The following is a 23,920-nucleotide window of genomic DNA, read 5'->3' on the forward strand; positions in this document are numbered from 1 at the left end:
TCTGAGCTTCCACTGCAGGGTTTAATCCCTGGTCGGGGAACTAAGATCCTATAAGCCGTGTGGCATGGCCAAAACAACAACAACAACAACAACAAAAACATTAAAGCTAATTTTTTTCCACATTTTTTTATTGCTTAAAGGTGGGAAAGGTTTTTATTCCTGGGCTGCCAGCTCCCTCCCTGACAATGTCGAACACGATGCCTCGGCCCAGCACCCCGCTTGACAGCGTTAGTACTCCTAACCCTCTGAGTAAGCTGCTTGGATCCCTGGATGAGGTAAGACAGGGAGTAGGTGTTGTCAAAAATTAATAGTGTTTTAAAGAAGTTTGGTCAAATATTAGTTCTTTCCATGGTTAACTTTTTTCTGTTTTAACGGTGACAGAATTGGAAGTTTGGCTAATGCTTGTAGAATGTGTATATTTTCAAACACAAATGATTCAGTAAACATACATTGACTTCCCTTCTGATGTGTAAGGTACTTTTTGAAGGTGCTGCAGTGAGGAAAGTGATGCATTCTTTTTCATCTAGGGATCTCACAATTTACTTAGGTAGAACAGAGGTACTGTCTGTTTTAAGAGATTATAATTTAAGATAGGTAGACTATTAAGACTTAAGAGGAACAGAGAGTACCATAGGAGATTCACTGATAGGAAGATACATTCTGATGGGATGATGTGGTGGAATCAAAGGCTCCTCTTCCAGAGACGTGTCTACCTTGGTTTGGACCTGGAGGGTAAGTAGGATGTCTGTAGATGGAAGGGGGCTCTGGGGTAAGCGGAATTGCATGGGTGTGCACGTGGAGGCAGGACAGTGCAGAACATTTTAACACATAGTTGTATCTCCATCTCCCAGCATACAAGTGAAGACTCAGCAAGTCTGTGGAATGAATGAATGCTTATAAAAGTACACGTAGTCTCTTGGGTGAGGCAGGGCAGGGGGTGGGATAATAATAACCTGTTTTCTAGTGTTATCTATGTACTAGGCACTGTTCTGAGTGTTTTATATGTATTGACTCATTTAATCCCTTAAAACAGCTTTATTAGGAAAATATTAATCCTTGTTTTACAAATGGGCACATAGAGAGGTACAAGGAGGTTACTGGTCTAACAACATACAGCTAATAAGTGGTAGAGCTAGGATTTACACTGTCTTCCTAACATGCTCTTGAAAAAGAAAGGATGAAAAGGTTTTTATTCCGAATGCAGTCTCCAGGGCATTATAGGTTTTTGAGCATGGAGTTAAGAATGTTAGGATTTGTGTTTTAGATAGGTTTATCTTGGGATTGTAGATAGACCAATTAGATCCCAAGTGCTGTAAGACTCTGGGGCCACCTCCTTCCGATTCCTTTCTTTCTCTCCTGATCTTGGTCCCTCAAGTCCAGGTAGTCTCCACAGCTTTGTAGTGCTGTCCATCCGATGTGCTATTTTTATCGACTTTTTCTAGTTACTTTTGGTGAGGACCTTGGTCTGCTACAAGGTACTTAGTCATGATTAGAGCAAAATGGTTTTAAATCATTATGTACAATTGCTAGGCCATATGCAAAAAAGATACATAGTTTCTTTAACCTTAATTTCTCAAAACATGCTTCACATGTGTTGTATTTATGACTTTTTCCAGGCTGTTCTGTTGTCCCCAGTTCCAGAACTAAGGGATTCTTCAAAGCTTCATGATTCTCTCTATAATGAGGATTGTACTTTCCAACAGCTTGGAACTTACATTCATTCTATAAGAGACCCTGTCCATAACAGGGTAACGCTAGTAAGTATGCATATTTATTTTTAAAAGGTTAGGCAACTTTCCAAGAATTGTGGCTGTTATTTAAAGTTTGTCAGAACGCAGAATTTTGTGAAAAATGGAAACAAATGTTTCTTGTGATTTTTAAAATCTCTTGTTATGTGTCATTTTTTTGCCCTATTTTACTTTAAAGAAGCTCCGCCCAACTTTTCTGAAGTTCATGTATTATTAAAAAATGTATTGAAAACAAAGCTTGTTCAATCAGTTGAATTTTATACGGGCATGGTTTTTGTCTTTCTATTAAAAGTGAGCCTCTTTTTTTTGGTGATGGTGACTCAAATGTCTATATGAAAATTAGACACTTTATTAAAGACAGGAATTTTTGTAAATGTTTCACAAATAAGTACATTGTTTCTAAAACTTCGAAGTATTCAATTCTGTTTGAAAAATATTGCTTGTTTTTCATTTATTTTATTGCATTTTTGTTTGACAGACAGTCTTGTAAAGCATCAGCTATTTTTAAGACATTCAGAGACTTAGAATGCACAGATTCTATTTACTCGCTCTTATTTGTTTCCATTCTTTTCCCTAGGAACTGAGTAATGGCTCCATGGTTAGGATCACTATTCCTGAAATTGCCACCTCTGAATTAGGTACGATTAAGAATCAAACCTCTCTTTTGTGTGTTCTTAGTTTGATTTAAAAGATTTGGAGTAATTGCTGATTTCCATGAATAATTGGGGTTTTAAAATTTTTTGCTGTTTTTGAAGCCATGAGATGGAGTTTTTTACTGTGCTGAGAAGCTATAAAAAAGAGCTGGGGGGCATTTTGTGCTGTCCGCTCCATGTGTGCTCTAAGGCTGGGGGAGCCCGTGAAGTGTGTGCTAGTTCTGCTTCTGTGAGATTTCTTATGAAAAAGAAGCCATGCAGTGAGATTACAGTGTGTGGACATGCCTCTTGCAAGAAAATCTCAAAAACAAGGAAGCCCAAGCAACTAAAATAGTTTTCGGCATATTGATGGTTTTTAATCCAAAAGTATATCTCTCAATTGTTAGATAAATTGAAAATTAACATAATTGCCTTTAACTGAATAAAACTTAACATTATAGTAAAAATACACTCAGGAGTATTTTGATAAAATTGGAGTCTGCTTGAATTATTACTGAAATGCAATTTGGAAAGTACTAGGTGAAGAATATTTTGAACATAGAATAGTAAAGAAAACTGTGGAATTGAAAAGATTTGCCAACAAATGTAAATTAAGAAAAGAAAGCTTGTATGATATAAGAAAGTTCAGGACATCTATTAGTTTCAAAGTCTAACTGCCAGAGCAGAGCGTTGGCAGATTGTGTGAATTCTGGAATTTGGTAAGTGGGCTAGGATGACTTTTGCATTTTAGGAAGTATCTTTCATTGGTGTAGTAAATGATATTCTGAGTTCGTATGGAGATGCCTTGCTTTTCTGAAAGGTATTTAGCCAGTGATCTCAAGAAGTATAAGCCTAACCAAAGTACATAAAAACAAATAACAGGTTAATTAAAAAAAAAAAAAAATCTTATTCTCTCACGAGCAAATAGAAGTCACATAGTTCATGCACGTAAGTTTTTGGACTTTACTTATAAAGCTTTCCTCAGCCCCTCAGGCAGTATCTGGTTTACACTTATTTTGGATTCAATCATGACAAACTTGACTATTAGGTTTTCTAACATTGGTTTCATTTGATTCCAACCTTTGCTGTGTATGCACACACATAGCAAATTGATGAGAAAAAGCATATGCTTCTGAGGATGGGCCCCGGTGACAGTGCCAGTGGGAAGGGAAGAAAAGAATCCTCTAAAGAGATTATGGGAGGATACGAAAGCATTGCAGTTTGGGGCCATTTCCTACTAAAAGCAGACCCAGGCCTCTTTATAGCAGTAGCCCTTGCCACCCTGAGGGGGTCGCTGTATGACAGTGTAGCGCTGTAAGTGATAGTCATACTAATGATATTGAGTCATTAAGAAAGTTATAGTTTACATGGTATTGATTGATCAGAAAGCATGTAAAACGTTTTAGAAACAATGCTGTCAGAAATAATGAAAAGTTATAAAGCTTTGGTTAACCAGAATGTTCAATCATTCAGAACATATTTTAATGCTAGGTAAGCATTGCTATTTGAGGAGGTATATATTGATTATTACATATTTACTGAAGTATTGAAGCAATATTTTATATGAATTTATTAATGTGGAAATTGTGTGTTTTTGTTAGAATGGCCTTTAACTTATTGTCCAAACTAGGACATTTTTGAGAGTGAAATGGAGAGCTGTTAATAACTGTCAGGGCCATGGATGTCCATCAGTTCTGTCTTCGGTAATCTCAGCTCTTTGGTTACTCTATTTCTGATCCAAAATTAATGATCGGAAAGCTGCCCTGAGACCTCTGGCAAGCCCTGTTAAATTCAGTGTCAGTTGATTGGCTAGGTCAGATTTGCATCCCATTGGCTCTTTAATGGCAGTTCTTTTTTCATAGTACTTGGCCTTTCTATAGTAGTAATTAAAAAATGTTCTTAGTAAAAGGGGAGAAGAAATGCATGCATAGGAAGCATACTAAAATTAATCTTTGCTTTCAATAGTACAAACTTGTTTGCAAGCAATTAAATTTATCCTGCCAAAAGAAGTAGCTGTTCAGATGCTTGTCAAGTGGTACAGTGTCCACAGTGCTCCGGGAGGACCCAGTTATCACTCAGAGTGGAACTTATTTGTGACTTGTCTCATGAACATGATGGGTTATAACACAGACCGCTTAGCATGGACAAGGAATGTAAGTACAGATAATTGTTTTTCCTCCTGAGATATTCTGTTGTTATGTAAAATGTTGTTATATAAAATGTAATGTTTGCATAATTTTTTTTTTAACATCTTTATTGGAGTATAATTGCTTTACGGTGGTGTGTTAGTTTCTTCTTTATAACAAAGTGAATCAGTTATACATATATCCCCATATCTCCTCCCTCTTGCGTCTCCCTCCCTCCCACCCTGCCTATCCCACCCCTCTAGGTGGTCACAAAGCACTGAGCTGATCTCCCTGTGTTATGCGGCTGCTTCCCACTAGCTATCTGTTTTACATTTGGTAGTGTATATATGTCCATGCCACTCTCTCACTTTGTCCCAGCTTACCCTTCCCCCTCGCCATATCCTCAAGTCCATTCTCTAGTCGGTCTGCGTCTTTATTCCCGTCTTGCCCCTAGGTTCTTCATGACCATTGTTTTTTTTTAGATTCCATATATGTGTTAGCATATGGTATTTGTTTTTCTCTTTCTGACTTACTTCACTCTGTATGACAAACTCTGGGTCCATCCACCTCACTACAAATAACTCAATTTTGTTTCTTTTTATGGCTGAGTAATATTCCATTGTGTATGTGTGCCACATCTTCTTTATCCATTCATCTGTCGATGGACACTTAGGTTGCTTCCATGTCCTAGCTATTGTAAATAGAGCTGCAATGAACATTGTGGTACATGACTCTTTCTGAATTATGGTTTTCTCAGGCTATATGCCCAGTAGTGGGATTGCTGGGTCATATGGTAGTTCTATTTTTAGTTTTTTAAGGAACCTCCATACTGTTCTCCATAGTGGCTGTATCAATTTACATTCCCACCAACAGTGCAAGAGGATTCCCTTTTCTCCACACCGTCTCCAGCATTTATTGTTTGTAGATTTTTTTGGTGATGGCCATTCTGACCAGTGTGAGATGATATCTCATTGTAGTTTTGATTTGCATTTCTCTAGTAATTAGTGATGTTGAGCATTCTTTCATGTGTTTGTTGGCAATCTGTATATCTTCTTTGGAGAAATGTCTATTTAGGCCTTCTGCCCATTTTTGGATTGGGTTGTTTGTTTTTTTGATATTGAGCTGCATGAGCTGCTTGTAAATTTTGGAGATTAATCCTTTGTCAGTTGCTTCATTTGCAAATATTTTCTCCCATTCTGACGGTTGTCTTTTTGTCTTGTTTATGGTTTCCTTTGCTGTGCAAAAGCTTTGAAGTTTCATTAGGTCCCATTTGTTTATTTGTGTTTTTATTTCCATTTCTCTAGGACCTGGGTCAAAAAGGATCTTGCTGTGATTTATGTCATGGAGTGTTCTGCCTATGTTTTCCTCTAAGAGTTTTATAGTGTCCGGTCTTACATTTAGGTCTCGAATCCATTTTGAGTTTATTTTTGTGTATGGTGTTAGGGAGTGTTCTAATTTCATTCTTTTACATGTAGCTGTCCAGTTTTCCCAGCGCCACATATTGAAGAGGCTGTCTTTTCTCCACTGTATATTCTTGCCTCCTTTATCAAAGATAAGGTGACCACATGTGCGTGGGTTTATCTCTGGGCTTTCTGTCCTGTTCCATTGATCTATATTTCTGTTTTTGTGCCAGTACCATACTGTCTTGATTACTGTAGCTTTGTAATATAGTCTGAAGTCAGGGAGCCTGATTCCTCCAGCTCTGTTTTTCTTTCTCAAGATTGCTTTGGCTATTCAGGGTCTTTTGTGTTTCCATACAAATTGTGACATTTTTTGTTCTAGTTCTGTGAAAAATGCCAGTGGTAGTTTGATAGGGATTGCATTCAATCTGTAGATTGCTTTGGGTAGTATAGTCATTTTCACACTATTGATTCTTCCAGTCCAAGAACATGGTATATCTCTCCATCTATTTGTATCATCTTTAATTTCTTTCATCAGTGTCTTATAATTTTCTGCATACAGGTCTTTTGTCTCCTTAGGTAGGTTTATTCCTTGATATTTTATTCTTTTTGTTGCAGTGGTAAACGGGAGTGTTTTCTTAATTTCACTTTCAGATTTTTCATCGTTAGTGTATAGGAATGCAAGAGATTTCTGTGCATTAATTTTGTATCCTGCTACTTTACCAAATTCATTGATTAACTCTAGTAGTTTTCTGGTAGGATCTTTAGGATTCTCTATGTATAGTATCATGTCATCTGCAAACAGTGACAGCTTTACTTCTTCTTTTCCAATTTGGATTCCTTTTTTTTTCCTTCTCTGCTTGCCATGTCTAAAACTTCCAAAACTATGTTGAATAATAGTGGTGAGAGTGGGCAGCCTTGTCTTGTTCCTGATCTTAGTGGAAATGGTTTCAGTTTTTCACCATTGAGGATGATGTTGGCTGTGGGTTTGTCAAATATGGCCTTTATTATGTTGAGGTAAGTTCCCTCTATGCCTCCTTTCTGGAGGGGTTTTGTCATAAGTGGGTGTTGAATTTTGTCTAAAGCTTTCTCTGAATCTATTGAGATGATCATATGGTTTTTCTCCTTCAATTTGTTAATATGGTGTATCACATTGATTGATTTGCGTATATTGAAGAATCCTTGCATTCCTGGGATAAACCCCACTTGATCATGGTGTGTGATCCTCTTAACGTGCTGCTGGATTCTGTTTGCTAGTATCTTGTTGAGGATTTTTGCATCTATATTCATCAGTGATATTGGCCTGTAGTTTTCTTTCTTTGTAACATCTTTGTCTGGTTTTGGTATCAGTGTGATGGTGGCCTCGTAGAATGAGTTTGGGAGTGTTCCTCCCTCTGTTATATTTTGGAAGAGTTTGAGAAGGATAGGTGTTAGCTCTTCTCTAAATGTTTGATAGAATTCGCCTGTGAAGCCATCTGGTCCTGGGCTTTTGTTTGTTGGAAGATTTTTAATCACAGTTTCAATTTCATTACTTGTGATTGGTCTGTTCATATTTTCTATTTCTTCCTGGTTCAGTCTCGAAAGGTTGTGCATTTCTAAGAATTTGTCCATTTCTTCCAGGTTGTCCATTTTATTGGCATAGAGTTGCTTGTAGTAATCTGTCATGATCCTTTGTATTTCTGCAGTGTCAGTTGTTACTTCTCCTTTTTCATTTCTAATTCTATTGATTTGAGTCTTCTCCCTTTTTTTCTAGATGAGTCTGGCTAATGGTTTATCAATTTTGTTTATCTTCTCAAAGAACCAGCTTTTAGTTTTATTGATCTTTGCTGTTGTTTCCTTCATTTCTTTTTTATTTATTTCTGATCTGATCTTTATGATTTCTTTCCTTCTGCTAACTTTGGGGTTTTTTTGTTCTTGTTTCTCTAATTGCTTTAGGTGTAAGGTTAGGTTGTTTATTTGAGATGTTTCTTGTTTCTTAAGGTAGGATTGTATTGCTGTAAACCTCCCTCTTAGAACTGCTTTTGCTGCATCCCACAGGTTTTGGGTCATCGTGTGTTCATTGTCATTTGTTTCTAGGTATTTTTTGATTTCCTCTTTGATTTCTTCAGTGATCTCTTGGTCAATAAGTAGTGCATTGTTTAACCTCCATGTGTCTGTATTTTTTACAGATTATTTTCCCTGTAATTGATATCTAGTCTCATAGCATTGTGGTCGGAAAAGATACTTGATACGATTTTAATTTTCTTAAAGATACCAAAGCTTGATTTGTGACCCAAGATATGATCTATCCTGGAGAATGTTCCATGAGCACTTGAGAAGAAAGTGTATTCTGTTGTTTTTGGATGGAATGTCCTATAAATATCAATTAAGTCCATCTTGTTTAATGTATCATTTAAAGCTTGTGTTTCCTTATTTATTTTCATTTTGGATGATCTGTGCCTTGGTGAAAGTGGGGTGTTAAAGTCCCCTACTATGATTGTGTTACTGTCATTTCCCCTTTTATGGCTGTTAGCATTGGCCTTATGTATTGAGGTGCTCCTATGTTGGGTGCATAAATATTTACAGTTGTTATATCTTCTTCTTGGATTGATCCCTTGATCATTATGTAGTGTCCTTCTTTGTCTCTTGTATAGTCTTTGTTTTAAAGTCTGTTTTGTCTGATATGAGAATTGCTACTCCAGCTTTCTTTTGATTTCCGTTTGAATGGCATATCTTTTTCCGTCCCCTAACTTTCAGTCTGTATGTGTCCCTAGGTCTGAAGTGGGTCTGTTGTAGACAGCATATATATGGGTCTTGTTTTTGTATCCATTCAACAAGCCTGTGTCTTTTGGTTGGAGCATTTAATCCATTCACGTTTAAGGTAATTATCGATATGTATGTTCCTATTACCATTTTCTTAATTGTTTTGGGTTTGTTATTGCAGGTCCTTTTCTTCTCTTGTGTTTCCTGCTTAGAGAACTTCCTTTAGCATTTGTTGTAGAGCTGGTTTGGTGGTGCTAAATTCTCTTAGCTTTTGCTTGTCTGTAAAGGTTTTAATTTCTCCGTCAAATCTGAATGACATCCTTGCTGGGTAAAGTAATCTTGGTTGTAGGTTTTTCCCCTTCATCACTTTAAATATGTCCTGCCACCCCCTTCTTGCTTGCAGAGTTTCTGCTGAAAGATCAACTGTTAACCTTATGGGGATTCCCTTGTATGTTATTTGTTGTTTTTCCCTTGCTGCTTTTATTATTTTTTGTTTGTTTTTAATTTTTGATAGTTTGATTAATATGTGTCTTGGCGTGTTTCTCCTTGGATTTATCCTGTATGGTACTCTCTGTGCTTCCTGGACTTGATTAACTATTTCCTTTCCCATATTAGGGAAGTTTTCAACTATAATCTCTTCAAATATTTTCTCAGTCCCTTTCTTTTTCTCTTCTTATTCTGGGACCCCTATAATTCTAATGTTGGTGCGTTTAATGTTCTCCCAGAGGTCTCTGAGCCTGTCCTCAATTCTTTTCATTTTTTTTTCTTTATCGTGCTCTGCTGTAGTTATTTCCACTATTTTGTCTTCCAGGTCACTTATCCGTTCTTCTGCCTCAGTTATTCTGCTGTTGATCCCTTCTAGAGAATTTTTAATTTCATTTATTGTGTTGTTCATCACTGTTTGTTTGCTCTTTAGTTCTTCTAGGTCCTTGTTAAGCATTTCTTGTATTTTCTCCATTCTATTTCCAAGATTTTGGATCATCTTTACTATCATTATTCTGAATTCTTTTTCAGGTAGACTGCCTATTTCCTCTTCATTTGTTACGTCTGGTGGGTTTTTACCTTGCTCCTTCATCTGCTGTGTGTTTCTCTGTCTTCTCATTTTGGTTAACTTACTGTGTTTGGGGTCTCCTTTTCACAGGCTACAGGTTCGTAGTTCCCGTTGTTTTTGGTGTCTGCCCCCAGTGGCTAAGTTTGGTTCAGTGGGTTGTGTAGGCTTCCTGGTGGAGGGGAGTAGTGCCTGTGTTCTGGTGGATGAGGCTGGATCTTGTCTTTCTGATGGGCAGGTCCATGTCTGGTGGTGTGTTTAGGGGTGTCTGTGACCTTATTTTGATTTTAGGCAGCCTGTCTGCTAATGGGTGGAGTTGTGTTCCTGTCTTGCTAGTTGTTTGGCATAGGGTGTCCAGCACTGGAGGTTGCTGGTCGTTGAGTGGAGCTGGGTCTTGGCCTTGAGATGGAGATCTCTGGGAGATTTTCGCCGTTTGATATTACGTGGAGCTGGGAGGTCTCTTGTGGACCAATGTCCTGAACTTGGCTCTCCCACCTCAGAGGCACAGCCCTGACGCCTGGCTGGAGCACCAAGAGCCTGTCATCCACACGGCTCAGAATAAAAGGGAGAAAAAAAAGAAAGAAAGAAAGAAGAAGATAAAAAAAATTAAATAAAATAATTAAAATAAAAAATAATTATTAAAAAATTTTTTTAAATGTAATAAAAAATAAAGAAAGGAAGAAAGAAGAGAGCAACCAAACCAAAAAACAAATCCACCAATGATGTTTGCATAATTGGTTGTGCAGCATTCAGAGTATATAACATATCAGTTTACTAATGGGCATACCCCATTCAACAAAATGGAATAATGCTAAGGCTTATTGTATCTATACATTTTAAGTCAAATATCATTACTATTTAATAACATTTTACTAGTAATTAGAATTATTGCATTTTCATAATATGGTAAAGCACTTTGGCTATAATTTCTCATTTCATCTTTGTTAAATGGCTATAAGTTATGCTCGGATTAGTAGTAGTAGTCTTGATTTTATTGATGAAGAAACTGAATCACGAAGAAATCACAGACTAGAGATTTGCTCAAAACTGGGCCTTCATTGTATCTTCTGACTCATGACTTAATGTTCTTTTCTGAAGCCCAGACTGTCTTTTCACACACAATTGTTTGGTCTGTGAGGAGGAAGGTTTGGTTTGAAGGAGATTTAAAGTGCTTTAGCCTAAGTATCTAGTCTGCTAATGATACAAGGCTGCATTCCTCATCCCCCTCCCTAGAAACTTTCTTCCAGGCCCTTATTGGTGATTTCCTTTTGCCTCTGGAGTTCACTCCCAGGACAACGTTGCCTGGGTCACTCTGAAGAAATCACTGTAGAACACACTTACCTTTCTCCAGGTAACTCGGCTGTACTTGTCTATACATTTTAGTTTCCTACCAGCAAATCCATTTAAAAAAATCATTTGTTTTTCTTTATTATGAAAGTATACATGCTTACTGAGGAGAATTTGGAAAATGGAGGAATTAAGAGGAAAATAATACTACTCTGAGACAACCACTCTAAACATTTTGCTGTTGCTTTATAGATAAACATGATATCAATGAAAATTTCCCGTATCATTAAAAATTCTTCAAAAAACCCCCTTCATTTTATAGGCTACCATGTGGTTTTATCATGATTAATAGCTAATAACTGAACATTGTTGAACCAGTTTTTTTCTTATGAGTAATTTGCAAACATTCTTTTATATGTAAATCTGTACATCTCTAGTCATTTCCCAAGAATTGAACCCTAAAAGAGGGATTACTAGGTCAAGTAATGTTCAAAAAGGGTTGTGCAATCAACATTTTCACCAGCATCATTTAAAGGTGCCCATTTCACCACATTGATTATTTGAGTGGGGTGAACCTTTGCCAACTCAGAACTATTATGTTATTTCTGTGTAAGTAAATGGGAATGACTTTTTAAAATTCTCATTGGTCATTTATAGTTTTTATTTTTTGACTTGCATTTCATGGCTTACCTGTTTCATTCTCCTCTCCACCTAGCAGCCGAAGTAATCCTGTCCAATAAAATCCGATCAAGCCACTCCTCTGCTCAGAACCCTCCAGTGCCTTCCCATCCTACTCAGTAAAAGCCAAAGGCCTGCAAGACACCATGTGACCCAGCTTCTCTTACGTCTGGTTTTACTGCTTACTCATCCCTGCCTTGCTCACATTGTCCCCACCACACTGGTTTCCATTGTTTCCCCTGAACACACCAAGCATGTTCCTGCCTCAGGGTCTTTGCACTTGCTGTTACCCCTGGAGAAAATGACTTCCCTCAGACAAGACAAGCTGAGGCCTTTTCCAGATGTCACCTCAGTGCGACCTGCCCTGTCCATTCTGTGTAGAATTGTACCTACGCTCCATGCCCCCCTTATTATCCCCTTTACCTTTTTTTTCTCTTAGCACTAATTAAATATAATATGCTGTATATTTTATTTATTTTGCTTGTGTGTCTCTTCTCCTCCCACAGGAAGGTAAATTTTGTGTGGGCAGGGATTTTTGTTTGGTTTTGTTCACTACTCTATCTCTAGGACCTACAGTAGTGCCTGGCATAGATGGGTGCTTAGTGAACATTTGTTGAATGAATGCCCTTTTCCACCTGAATGAAGTATTATTTTTAACATTTTGTGTCTGTTGCATCATATGAAAGAATCGCCCTCTGCAGTTTCCTTGGGAAAAATTTTCCTGGGAAAATAGGGACAATTTTCTTATTCCAAACAATTGCATGAATGCTACTACATTCCAGATTTTTCCATTCTTTATTAAATATGAAAAAATTGTGCCTTATAGAAACCGAGGATTTCTAAAATATGAGTAAGTCCACTTCAGCTTCTTGTAGTTTTTGTATGTTACTGTCCTGTGGAACTTGTTGAGGAGTACAGATCACTGTGCCCCATTCTCTAGCAAAGAGCCAGTGCCCCCTCGTGTTTCCATGTTGTGGTTAGGACTGAGCACCCACAGTTTTTTTCTTTTGTAAAGAAGAACATGATTTTTTGATTTACTTATTGCATGATAGCCCTAAGGGAAGGAACGAGGAAATCAGCTCTGACATTTATTTGTAGGACTGCATAGTTAAACCCTGCTGTCTTTTGTCCTCACCGTCAAAGCTCAGGATGAAATGGTCCTCAGTGGCAAATGGTTTTTATTTTGCTTTGTCCAGATATAGCTCTTTTTTGTTTTCATTTAAGTAATAGGGTGGAGGGTAGAGTACCAAATTTCTGCCAATGACTAGCTCTGTGATTTTGGCATTTCTTTGGGCCTTCCTTAATTTACTAATTAGTTAAATGAGAGGACTGGGCCAGATGTTTCTTTTTGGTTCTTACATTCTGTGAGTGGTTGCATCTAGGGTTAACTGTTCTGTCCTTTGGGATGCTCATATTTTCATTAGATAGATATTGAGTCCCTGATGTGAGACAGGCATGAAGCCAGGCTTTTCAGATACGCATTAGGGAAGACAGATAGTTCCTCTCATGGAATTGACTGTCCTAGGGGAAGGCAGATAAATGAATATTTTATATCCAGGTTATGATAGATCAAGGTCAGGGATCCACAGAATTATATAACAGGATTGACTAACCTGTGACTTATTAAAATAATGAAAATAAGACAGAGCCATATATGTCACAAAGAGGTATCTGTATCAGACAATCTCCACTGTCCTTTCCCATAACTCTAGGTCTTAATGAATCTGATAACCATAGCTGGGACATTCTTTCTGACTGTGGGACTTAGACTATGTGTGTGTGTGCGCGTGTGCACACATGTACGCTATATTTGGTTGAGGTTTTAGGTAAGATAGCTGTCATTTCATCTGTTGCTTAGATTTTGCTCTTGTTATTTTTGTTTTTTGATAATATTGTGTGTAAATTGGGCTGTGTTTTATTTAAATGCTTCACAAGAAAACCTGTTGATCAGTTTTTAAAATTACTTTATTCAGTTTAAAAAAGTACTTTATGCGGTTTTATGTTTAACATTCAGTTTTAAAAATTATTGCTATCTATGTTTAGTTTTTATATAGAAATCAACTTTCAGGTGAATGAGATTAATTGATAAATATGTAAGTTTTTATAGTGTAGGAAAATAGCTCTTGCTATTTATAGGGTTATGGTTGATTAGCTGGTAGTTCAGTGTCTGTGTAAAGTAGCAGGTGGCAAAGGTTATGCCAGAGGGAATTGAATAAGACTGAACTTTTAGAAAATTGCTTTTATGTAACTGCATTAGGATAGGCTAACTATTATAACAGAAAGCTCTCAAAAGATATAATGGCTCACACACAATAAAAATGTGTATCTTGTTCATATAACAGTATTTAGCAGGTAAACAGGCCTCATGGTTATTAGGGACCCAGGCTGATGGAGCATCTGTCTTCTTCAGCGTGAGGCTTCAAAGATAGCCTTAGAGTTGACGCTAGATGCAAGGGAAAGAGCCTAGGGGAGCATGAATGGGAGGTTTTCATGAACTGGGCCTGGCAGTGGTGACATCTACTTTCATTCATAATCACACTGTCAGAGGGCCACACCTAACTGTGAGGGGGCAGGGATACATAGCCTGGCTGTGGGTCCAGGAGAAAGAGGAGAACACAGATTTTGGAGAGTAGCTACCCATCTCTGCCATAGAATTGTTAGACTGTCACTGTAGACAGACTCTAAATAAATGTCTGCTAAGTTCTGACATTTGGCCAACACTGGGTTGATTCTTTGAGACTTGGCGTATTTTGGGTATAGCTAATGGTCCTTGTTCTTTCTATCAGTGGAGTGAAGATCTGTGTCATCAGAGAAGTAGGGGAGGAAAGGAAGCTACCGTTGCAGTACCTGTGAGCCCAGGCACTGGACTAGGTGCTTTACATAGATGATTTCATTTAATCTTCACAATGACCGTAGAAGAAAGGTTTTCGTACCATGTTTTTCCAGATGAGAAAATGAGTTTTGGTGACATTCCTCAGTTTCCATAATTGGTAGAACTGATTTCAGAATCATTTAAGTTGATCAGTTGTCAGTGATAAATTTACATGATTTTGTCTTCTCTTTTGGGGTTATCTTCCAGTTTGACTTTGAAGGATCACTTTCCCCAGTCATTGCACCCAAAAAAGCAAGACCTTCTGAGACGGGATCTGATGACGTAAGCATTGTTTTTTCTTGCTAATAAAAATTAATCTGTGAGTATTATACTGGTCCCCCACATTTGTAGTGTTCCTGTTGATATGTTGTGTATTTCTAACACCTTTTACTTCTTTTAATACTGAATGACAGCTATTTTGAAGGACAGGACCTGTTACATTTTCTGTGGCTATTTATTCACTTTTGTCTTTAATGATCATCTAAAAATTACTAAACATACATAATGCTGTGTGATTTAAATTTGGGTTTATAGATGTTTTACTGCCAATTGATCGCCTAAAGTGACAGCATTTGCCTTTTTAGGCAGTGTTTTTTTAATTTAGGTTTTCAAACGTATCAGATTCCATGGGTGTATTCTTGTTGTTTCAAAACATTCTTTTAAAATTGAGGTTTAATTTACGTAAATGAAATGCTCAGATATTAAATATGCAGTTTGATCAATTTTGACAAATGCACACTCGTGTAACCCACACTCCTCTCAAGAACAAAACATTTCCATCCTTCCATAAAGCTCTCTTGTGCCATTTTAAATCATTTTTTTCTTCTCTAAGCGTCCACTGATTTGAATTCTGTCATATGTTAGCTTTGCCAGCTCTAGAACTTGATATAAATGAAGGAATATAGTATGTAATCTTTGGCATAAGGTTTCTTTCATTCAGCATAATGCTTTTGAGATTCATCCATGTTGTTGCAGATATCAGTAGTTTGTGCCTTTTTATTGGTGGGTAGTATGAATATACCATAGTTTGTTTATTCATTCTTCCGCTGATGGATATCTAGCCCATTTCCGTTATTTGACTGTTATGTGTAAAGCTGCTGCCAACATTCAGTAATAAGTCTTTGTGGACATATATTTTCATTTCTCTTGGCTAAATACCTAGCAGTGAACTTGTTAGGTCATTGCTGGTTCTCAGACTGGTTATACTATATTACTGACGAGTAATATATGAGTTGGCCAATATTTGCTGTCAGTCTTTTTCCTTTTAAAACCATTTGGATGTGTGGAAAGCAGTTTCTCTAAGAGGTTTTAATTTGCCTTTCCCTAATGACTAATGATGTTAGGCACTGTTTCATATGCTTATTAGCTACTTACATATGTTTGTGTGAAGTTTCTGTTCAGGTGTTTTACTTATTTTTAAATTGGATTTAAAAAAACATTTATTAAGCTGTAGAAGTTCTTTATATATTTTAGATATGACATTCTTTGTCATATGTGTATTTTGGGAATATTTTCTCCCAGTATGTGGCTTAACAGTGTCTTTTGGTGAGGAGAATTTTTTATTTTGGTTGTCTAACTTATAAATTTTTTACTTTTATGGTTGGTTCTATATCTGTTCCAAGAGTTTTAAAGTTAGAATAACACACTGTATTAAGCCTGACAAAAGCACCAGTAAATTCCAAGTTGTGACAGAACCATAGACCACATTCTCTCAACACAATACAATAAATCACAAGTAGAAACTAAAACACACTTTATACTTGTAAAGTGTAGCACAGTTTGAATATAAAATTCAGTTGACTGTTAGGCAGATTACTAGCGTCATCATCTTATAAACATTGAAAGATACATATACCAGCTGTATACAAGTAGACCTCTCCTCTTACTAAAACCCAAATCAATGTAGTGGTCCTTATACCTGCCTGTCTACACTTCCCACCTTTCCTTCTTTACTTTTGGCTCATAAGACATTGCCTAAGATAATCTTAAATTTTTCTCTCTCAATCTCTACCTAGGTGGTAGGATTTTTCTTCCAAAGTCTGTGCCCTAAAAGGGCGTGACTACATTTTTTCAAATGGTTTTTAAAGGTGGCTTGTCTTAATATTTATTGCTGGCACCTGGAAACTGCTTAGCTATTTTAAGTGTTGGTTCTAATTTTTCAGCATTGTGATTTTTCATATTATTAACAACTTAATGTGAAAATGGAACTTGAATTGTCTTAAGTGAATTTGATTTTCTTTTTTAATGATGACATTACAAGGAGAGATTATTTAAAAAGTTAATATCCTTTTTATTCTTCTCAGGACTGGGAATATTTACTAAATTCAGACTACCACCAGAATGTTGAGTCTCATCTTTTGAATAGATCTTTATGTTTGAGTCCTTTGGAAGTTTCACAGATGAAGGATGAGGATTTGTCACAGAATCTCAGTTTGGACTCTTCTACACTTCTTTTCACTCACATACCTGCAATTTTTTTTGTTCTTCACCTGGTCTATGAGGAGCTTAAGTTGAACACTCTAATGGGAGAAGGAATTCGTTCACTTGTTGAACTTCTCGTTCAGTTGGCAAGGTAAATGTTGTTTGTAGATTAGAAACTTCAAGAGGTCGTTAGCTGACTTGATCTTAGCCATGAATATCATATAGGAAGCTTGTAAATAAATTTCTGAAATCTACCGTCTCAACAAACCACAGCATTTTCTATAAACCACAGAATTGTTTGGAGGTATCCACTATGTAAGGGCCTGTGGGTCATGCTGGGGTTGCTGGTCTTTGTCCTAAGATGAGGGGGAAGACACCAGAGTGTGTTACACGGTGAGGATGACCTGCTCAGCTTTCATTTTGACACGATGACTGTGGTGAAAGGTCTGTAATGACACCTGCTGTTTTCGTAGTAATGCCTATGTTCAGATAGTGTTTACAGTGAACAAAATCATAATTTACATGTAGGAATTGTCAAAGTAGGTATTACAATCCCTGTTTCAGCGATGAGGAAACTTGCTCAAGTTTGTTTCTAAGAACAGGTGTCGTCTGCTAGTTCTGGGCTGTCTTTGCTGTTCCTTTGTTGTCTCAATCTGTGGTCTTCCCCGTCTTTCAGGCTCTCGTAGTGGATCCATAATAAGATTGTTCTGATAATATTTTTAAAAGCCTTTCTAGCACCTTGTGTTTGGCACTGAACTGGGAAGGTCATACTTAGGTGTTATTTGAGACTTTGTGACCCTTGGTGATAAAGAAAGTTAACTTTGAATCAAAATGCCAACCTCTGCGTTAAGGTTGTAGTATGTTTTCTAATTTCTGTTATCTTCCTTGAGATACTGAAATTCTTTTCTGAGACATGGCAGTTTTAATTGATGGTCAGTTTCTCCTAATGACAAATCATTACTATGATGAAAATACTTTTGTAATGAAATGATTTTCAAACCCTAATCATGGCTCTCTGAAACAGGTAACATTTGTAAAGTGTTCTACATTTTGTAAAGTATTTCTCACACATATTATCTTATTTAATCTTAAAAACTTGAGAGTGAGTTAACTGGTGTTTCTCCATTTTCTAGAAGAAAAAATACTGAGATTCATAGAGTTGACTTGTTGACGATCACACAGCTAATAAATTAAAAGAGGAGAAAATGGACCACAGTGTTTTCACAGTAGTTTTATCCACAAAATTCATCTAGCAAAAGGAGTTTGGGTTCCATTTGTCATACTGGGCACTTTAAAGTCCAGAAATAGAATACAGAGGCTCTAGATCTGGTTGTCTTCTTTCTCATAAGTAAATTTTTTTAATTGAAAAGTTCAACTGATGAGTCCTTCTAACTCTTGGGAGGAAAATGCTATAATACCTTCCTTATTATTTCTTTTTTATATGTTCTTATTGTTTTAGGGACTTAAAATTGGAGGCTTATGTAGATCATTACTATAGAGATTACCCAACACTTGTCAGAACTACTGGACAAGTGTGTACAATTGATCAAGGTAAGTGTGCTGTTAAAGGTTTTCTGAACAATGTAGTGACATTTGTTTGTATTTTTCTTGGTGAATAGCAGAGGATATATTTCTTACCATTAGCCGCTAAATCAGGGGCAGTGTCTTTCCACTAGGCAGATTTTAGTTTGTAGTGTTTGGTCTCTGACTTGTAGTAAGCCATAATTTCTTCAGTGTAGGGGGAAAATGTTACTCATCCCTAAGTTTCTGCCTTGCAAAAGCTTAGAGCTTCCAGTGCCAAGGGTGCTTTGCTGTCCTGTGCTGCCCAGTTAGTAGCCACCTGCCATGTGCTATTTAAGTTAATTATATTAAACATTCAGTTCCTCAGTTGCACTGGCCACGTTTCAAGTGCTCAGTAGCCACATGGGGCTAGTGGTTGCCATATTGGACAGTACAGATACAGAACATTTCCATAACCACTGTACTGTCTTAGACCCTGAGTTAAAGCGACTCAGGATTGGGGCCCAGTTGTTAAAACAGAGCACAATCCTGGGTGTCTTGTCTGTTTTCTCATCTTTAGGGTTAGGACAGAAATTTTTGGTTAGATTCTTTATATGCCTTGAACACAAGAATTTTCTAAATTTCCTTCCAGGATTGGATAAAATATTAGTCAATTAAATTCCACATATTATACTATGGTCAGTTACTTACTGTGGCAGAAAACATGAAGCATTTTGGAGACTATGGAAAAATGTTATTCTGATTGTTTTCAAATGATAGGTATTGTTGATTATTTTTCCTTTAGAATAAAACAGTATTGTATTAATGTATCTTTATAAAATTTATCTAATTTTAAAGGACAAACAGGATTTATGCATCATCCATCATTTTTTACTTCTGAGCCACCAAGTATTTATCAGTGGGTGAGTTCTTGTCTGAAGGGTGAAGGAATGCCACCCTATCCTTACCTCCCTGTCATCTGTGAAAGAAGCAGACTTGTAGTCTTGGTATGTATTCAAAGTGTTGCTGAACTTGTTTGTTTTTTTCTGTTTCTCTTTCAGTATAATTTTTTAAATTATCATACAGTTAAATTAACTCTTTTTTTCATTTTGTGTATAGCTCTGAGGATTTCAACAAATGTAGAGTTCATGTCATAACCACCATAATTAGGATTCAGAACAGTTCCATCACCCCCCTCAGAAAATTCCCTCATGCTTTTGAGATTCATCCAAGTGTTGCTGTATCAGCAGTTCGTTGCACTTAATTGCTGAGTGCCAGCTATACATTGTGTGGATATATCACATTGGTTTATCTATTCATCCATTGAAGATAATTGGGTTGACTCTAGTTGTTAGCAATTATGAATACAATTGCTGTAAACATTCATGTCCAGGTTTTTTGTATGAACAAGAGTTTTCATTTCTTTAGGGTAGATACCCAGAGGTGTGATTGATGGCCATATAGTAAGTATATATTTAAGATTAATATATTTATATTTAGGAAACTGTAAACTGTTTTTCAGAGTATATGTACCATTTTACATTTCCACCATCAATGTGTGAGAGTTCCAATTTCCCTGCATCCTGGTCAGTGTTTGGTATTGTCATGATTTGTAATTTTTGTCATTCTGATAGATGTGTAGTGATATCTCATTGTGGTTTTAATTTGCATTTTCTTAATGGCTAGTGATATTTTGAGTATTCCTAGATATGAGGTTTTGTCAGATATATGGATTTCAAATATTCTCTCCTGTAGTTTGTCATGTTCTGTTGTTCTCTTAATGTTTCCTTTGTGAAGCAAAAATGTTTAATTTTGATGAAGCCAGTTTATCCAGTTTTTTCTTTTATGGATCGTGCTTTTGGTGTCATGTCTATAAATTCATTGCTTAGGTCACAAGGATTTTCTCCAGTTTTCTTCTAGAAGTTTTACAGTTTTATGTTTTACATTTAGATGTATGATCCATTTTGTTAATTTTTATAAGATGTGAGGTTTATGTTGAGATTTTTATTCCATTTGGATGGTCAATTCTTTTAACAGCATTTGTTGAAAACACTATTCTTTCTCTTTTGCACTTTTGTTACAAATCAGTTGACCACATTCTTGTGGGTCTGTTTCTAGACTTTTTATTCTGGTCCATTGATCTGTGTTGTGGTCCACACACTCTTGATTACTGTAGCTTTATAGTAAGTCTTAAAATTGGTTAGTATGACTTTTCCTTCCATTACTTTTCTTTTTCAAAATTGCTTTAGCTATTTAAATTCCTTTGCCTTTTCATTTAAACTTTATAATCAACTTGTCCATAGCTACAAAAAATCCTACTTGAATTTTTAAAAATAAAATAATTTTTATTTTTAAAAATTAATTCATTTTGTTAATACATAGTTAATCCAAGATCAGACCTTCAAATAGAACCAGAGGGTGTTGGCAAAGGTGAGTTCCTTCACACTCCTGTCTCTTGGTCCCCCTACTGGAGTAGCCTGCCTACAGGTCTTTTGTGGACCTTTCTGGAGATGGAGTCTTCCCAGACTTAGAGGAGAACCAGATCTTTTGTCTCCTCTCCCAAATGTCACTGGAGTATATGAATGTCCTTGCTCCCCACCCATCTTTTCCTTTACTCCGCATTCTGTTTTGCTTCATGTTGAGAAAGGCTTCAGAACCCCCTGTGGCTCTGAAATTGACACGCAGAATGGTAATTCTGCTTTTTTTAAAAAAAATGCTGATAAAATATACATAACATAATATTTATTATTTTAACTATTTTTAAGTGTATAATTCAGTGGCGTTAAATACATTCACAGTGTATTAAGAGCAGCTTAATTCCAGAACTTCTTCATTCCTTGCTGCTTGTGTGGAAACATTCAGGTGAAATCACCAGATATATTGCTCCTGTCCAACTCTGCTGAAATGGGTTAGACTCAGTGTCATATCTACCCAAAAAGGAGCTAGAGAAATATGGATAAGCCAGAGTTGTTCAGCCTCCAACTTAAATAATAGTAGTCAATTTGTAGATATTCATATTATATCTTTGTTAGATATGATGTCAGCTAGCTTTAGGAATATATCATTTACAGTGCTTGTATTGGTTTAGAATGTAGGACTTGAAGATCCTCCAGCATTGTGCTGACATTTTAATAAGATCATGCTGCTACTTTGTTTCAGAAAAAAAAAAAAAAAAAGCTGCAGGTGTAGATCTTAGTGGTAGTAGCAAGTATTCAAACGAGAACTTTGAAGGCTGAAGCAGAGAAGAGTTAGGCCTAGAGGGTTAGAGAGTTAGGGTGTACCTCACCAAAAATGACCCAAATGTCAATCAGTTTATAAGTAGATAAACAAAGGTTGGTACATCTGTATAATGGAATACTCGTCAGCAGTAAAAAGAAACAAACTACTGATACATGCAGTAACGTGGATGAATCTCAAAGGAGTGCTGAGTTAACGAAGTAGGGCACAGAAGACTACATGTTCTATGACTCCATTTGCATGACATTGTAGAGTAGGCAAAATTTAGGGAGAGAAAAAAGATGCGTTGTTTCTACTGCTGGGTGTAGGGGAGGGAGTGGATTGACTCCAAGGGGCACCAGGGAACTTTTTGGTGTGATGCAGGCATTCTGTATCGTGACTGTGGTAGTGGTTATATGATTGTATAACATTTGTCAAAACACAGAGCTGTACATTTAAAGTGGGTGAATTTTCCTATATGTAATTATGCCCCAATAGTTTAAAAAATAATGTTAACTTTCTCCTTATGCAGAGTATTGCACTCTACATACTTGGTGATGAAAGTTCTGTTTCTGATGAATCCTCACAGTATTTATCCAGAATAAGTATAGGTAAGTCAGTTGAATGTTAAGCTTCCCCAAACAAATTTTTATAGATGTTGATATCAGAGTTGAAATAAAAAAAATTAAAAATTTTCTAAGTGTACTTTAGAGGCCATGTCTTGCTTCATTTTAGAGGTGACATAATTGCACCGTTTTAGTCTGGAGTCCACATCTGACTTTTAGAGACCAAGTTTGCTTAAAATCTAATAAATTTTACATTTTCAGTGTGCCTAAAAAGGACTGTTTTAGCCCCAGGGAAATGATTATACTTTCCAGCCTGCCAGAGTACTGCTTATTATTTTTTAGCAGTTGTTTATTAATGAATTTTTATTTGCAAATGTTTTCTACATGTTATGTGTTTTCTTTACCAGGATAACTATCAAAATAAAGTTTCGTTTTGTTTTAGCCCCACAGAAGTCACAAGCAGAACAAGAGGAGAACAGGTGACTTTTATTCAGATTGTGCTTTTACACAGTCTGTTTAATAACTTCATGTTTAATAACTTCATGTTTGTTCTTTTATAGGTTTAGTTTCAGGCATTCTACATCAGTTTCTAGTCTAGCTGAGAGATTAGTCGTCTGGATGACTAATGTAGGTAAGGTGGTCTTTGTTACTTTTCATGTGTCTTTGAAATCCTTTCCCTGGACTCTCCTTCCTAAGTAGGCCCTGCATCCTCAGAGCTCACTAGAGCTGGAAGGCGTGAGAAGGGAGGGCCTCTCGCTCTACAGAAGGATCCCACAGGATCGAGATCATGGCCCATCAAGCCACCCTTCCTTTCCCTGACAGTCTCACAGCTTCCCTATACTAATATCTGGGCTATCAGAAATGAGTATTTCTGGCAAAATCTAAAAGTAATGTGTAAATATTTCAGGGTATGCTTTTGAATGATACAGGCCAGGGATTTTATGCATCAAGAGGCAGATTCACCTGGGACAAGGGAAAGGAAGGAAAAGAGTTTATTCTCTCTTCCTAAGCCTGTGCCTTTAGGTTTTAAGCTGAGTAAAATACTAAAATTTCCTATAAAAATGAACTAAAATTTTTTAAAAATATTACTGATATGAAAATGTAAAAAATGAGAATGTTATAGAGTAGTATGTTAGAAAGTAATGCTTTAATGAATATTACAGGATGTTTCTGAATTCTTTTTAAAGAATGTTCTAAATGACTTAGTTTTTCACTGTTCTTTTTTGTATGCTTCCTTGACAATTCCAATAATTGTCATATAGTATTACAGATGAGATACTTATGCTGAAAAATATGAGTTCTATTCATTTGTATATTACATAGTATTTAATAAAAGGGTTATTCTCAAATAAGGTAACATTTTTACCTCAATAATTAATCAACTTTCTATATTAATAAATAATGTATAATATTATAAAATTTGGAAAATTATTACAGAAGAAATTAATTAACCTGAGGATTTGAAGTTGTTTTAAATGAAATACGGTATACATATAAGAGTGTATAAAATGTATTTAGAGAATAATAATAAAATGAACATTGATGTCCTGGTGACCCACCATTAGAAATAAAACATTGCCAGTGTAGTAGAAAGCCCTGTGGATCTACTCCTGCATGGCATCCTTTTCTCATACGCCCATCACTAGAGGTAAAGTACCTGTACGGTACCCTACCTAAATTTTGT

At 36.4% G+C, this 23,920-nt stretch overlaps 1 protein-coding gene across 2 annotated transcripts in view; it reads left to right on the forward strand.

Moving 5' to 3' along the window:
• ANAPC1 (anaphase promoting complex subunit 1) overlaps positions 1–23,920 on the forward strand; it is a 97,973-nt gene that overhangs the window by 24,058 nt on the left and 49,995 nt on the right. For both annotated transcript variants that reach the window (XM_061210786.1, XM_061210785.1), the window contains exons 14-24: positions 141–275; positions 1,617–1,757; positions 2,326–2,386; positions 4,346–4,533; positions 14,741–14,815; positions 16,837–17,105; positions 18,414–18,505; positions 19,313–19,461; positions 22,203–22,281; positions 22,679–22,715; positions 22,797–22,867. In XM_061210786.1, coding sequence (XP_061066769.1) covers positions 141–275; positions 1,617–1,757; positions 2,326–2,386; positions 4,346–4,533; positions 14,741–14,815; positions 16,837–17,105; positions 18,414–18,505; positions 19,313–19,461; positions 22,203–22,281; positions 22,679–22,715; positions 22,797–22,867 — 1,297 coding nt within the window. The remainder of the gene's footprint in view (positions 1–140; positions 276–1,616; positions 1,758–2,325; positions 2,387–4,345; positions 4,534–14,740; positions 14,816–16,836; positions 17,106–18,413; positions 18,506–19,312; positions 19,462–22,202; positions 22,282–22,678; positions 22,716–22,796; positions 22,868–23,920) is intronic.

The sequence above is a fragment of the Eubalaena glacialis genome, chromosome 14 (genome assembly GCF_028564815.1).
Source record: "Eubalaena glacialis isolate mEubGla1 chromosome 14, mEubGla1.1.hap2.+ XY, whole genome shotgun sequence".
Classification (NCBI taxonomy): Eukaryota; Metazoa; Chordata; class Mammalia; order Artiodactyla; family Balaenidae; genus Eubalaena; species Eubalaena glacialis.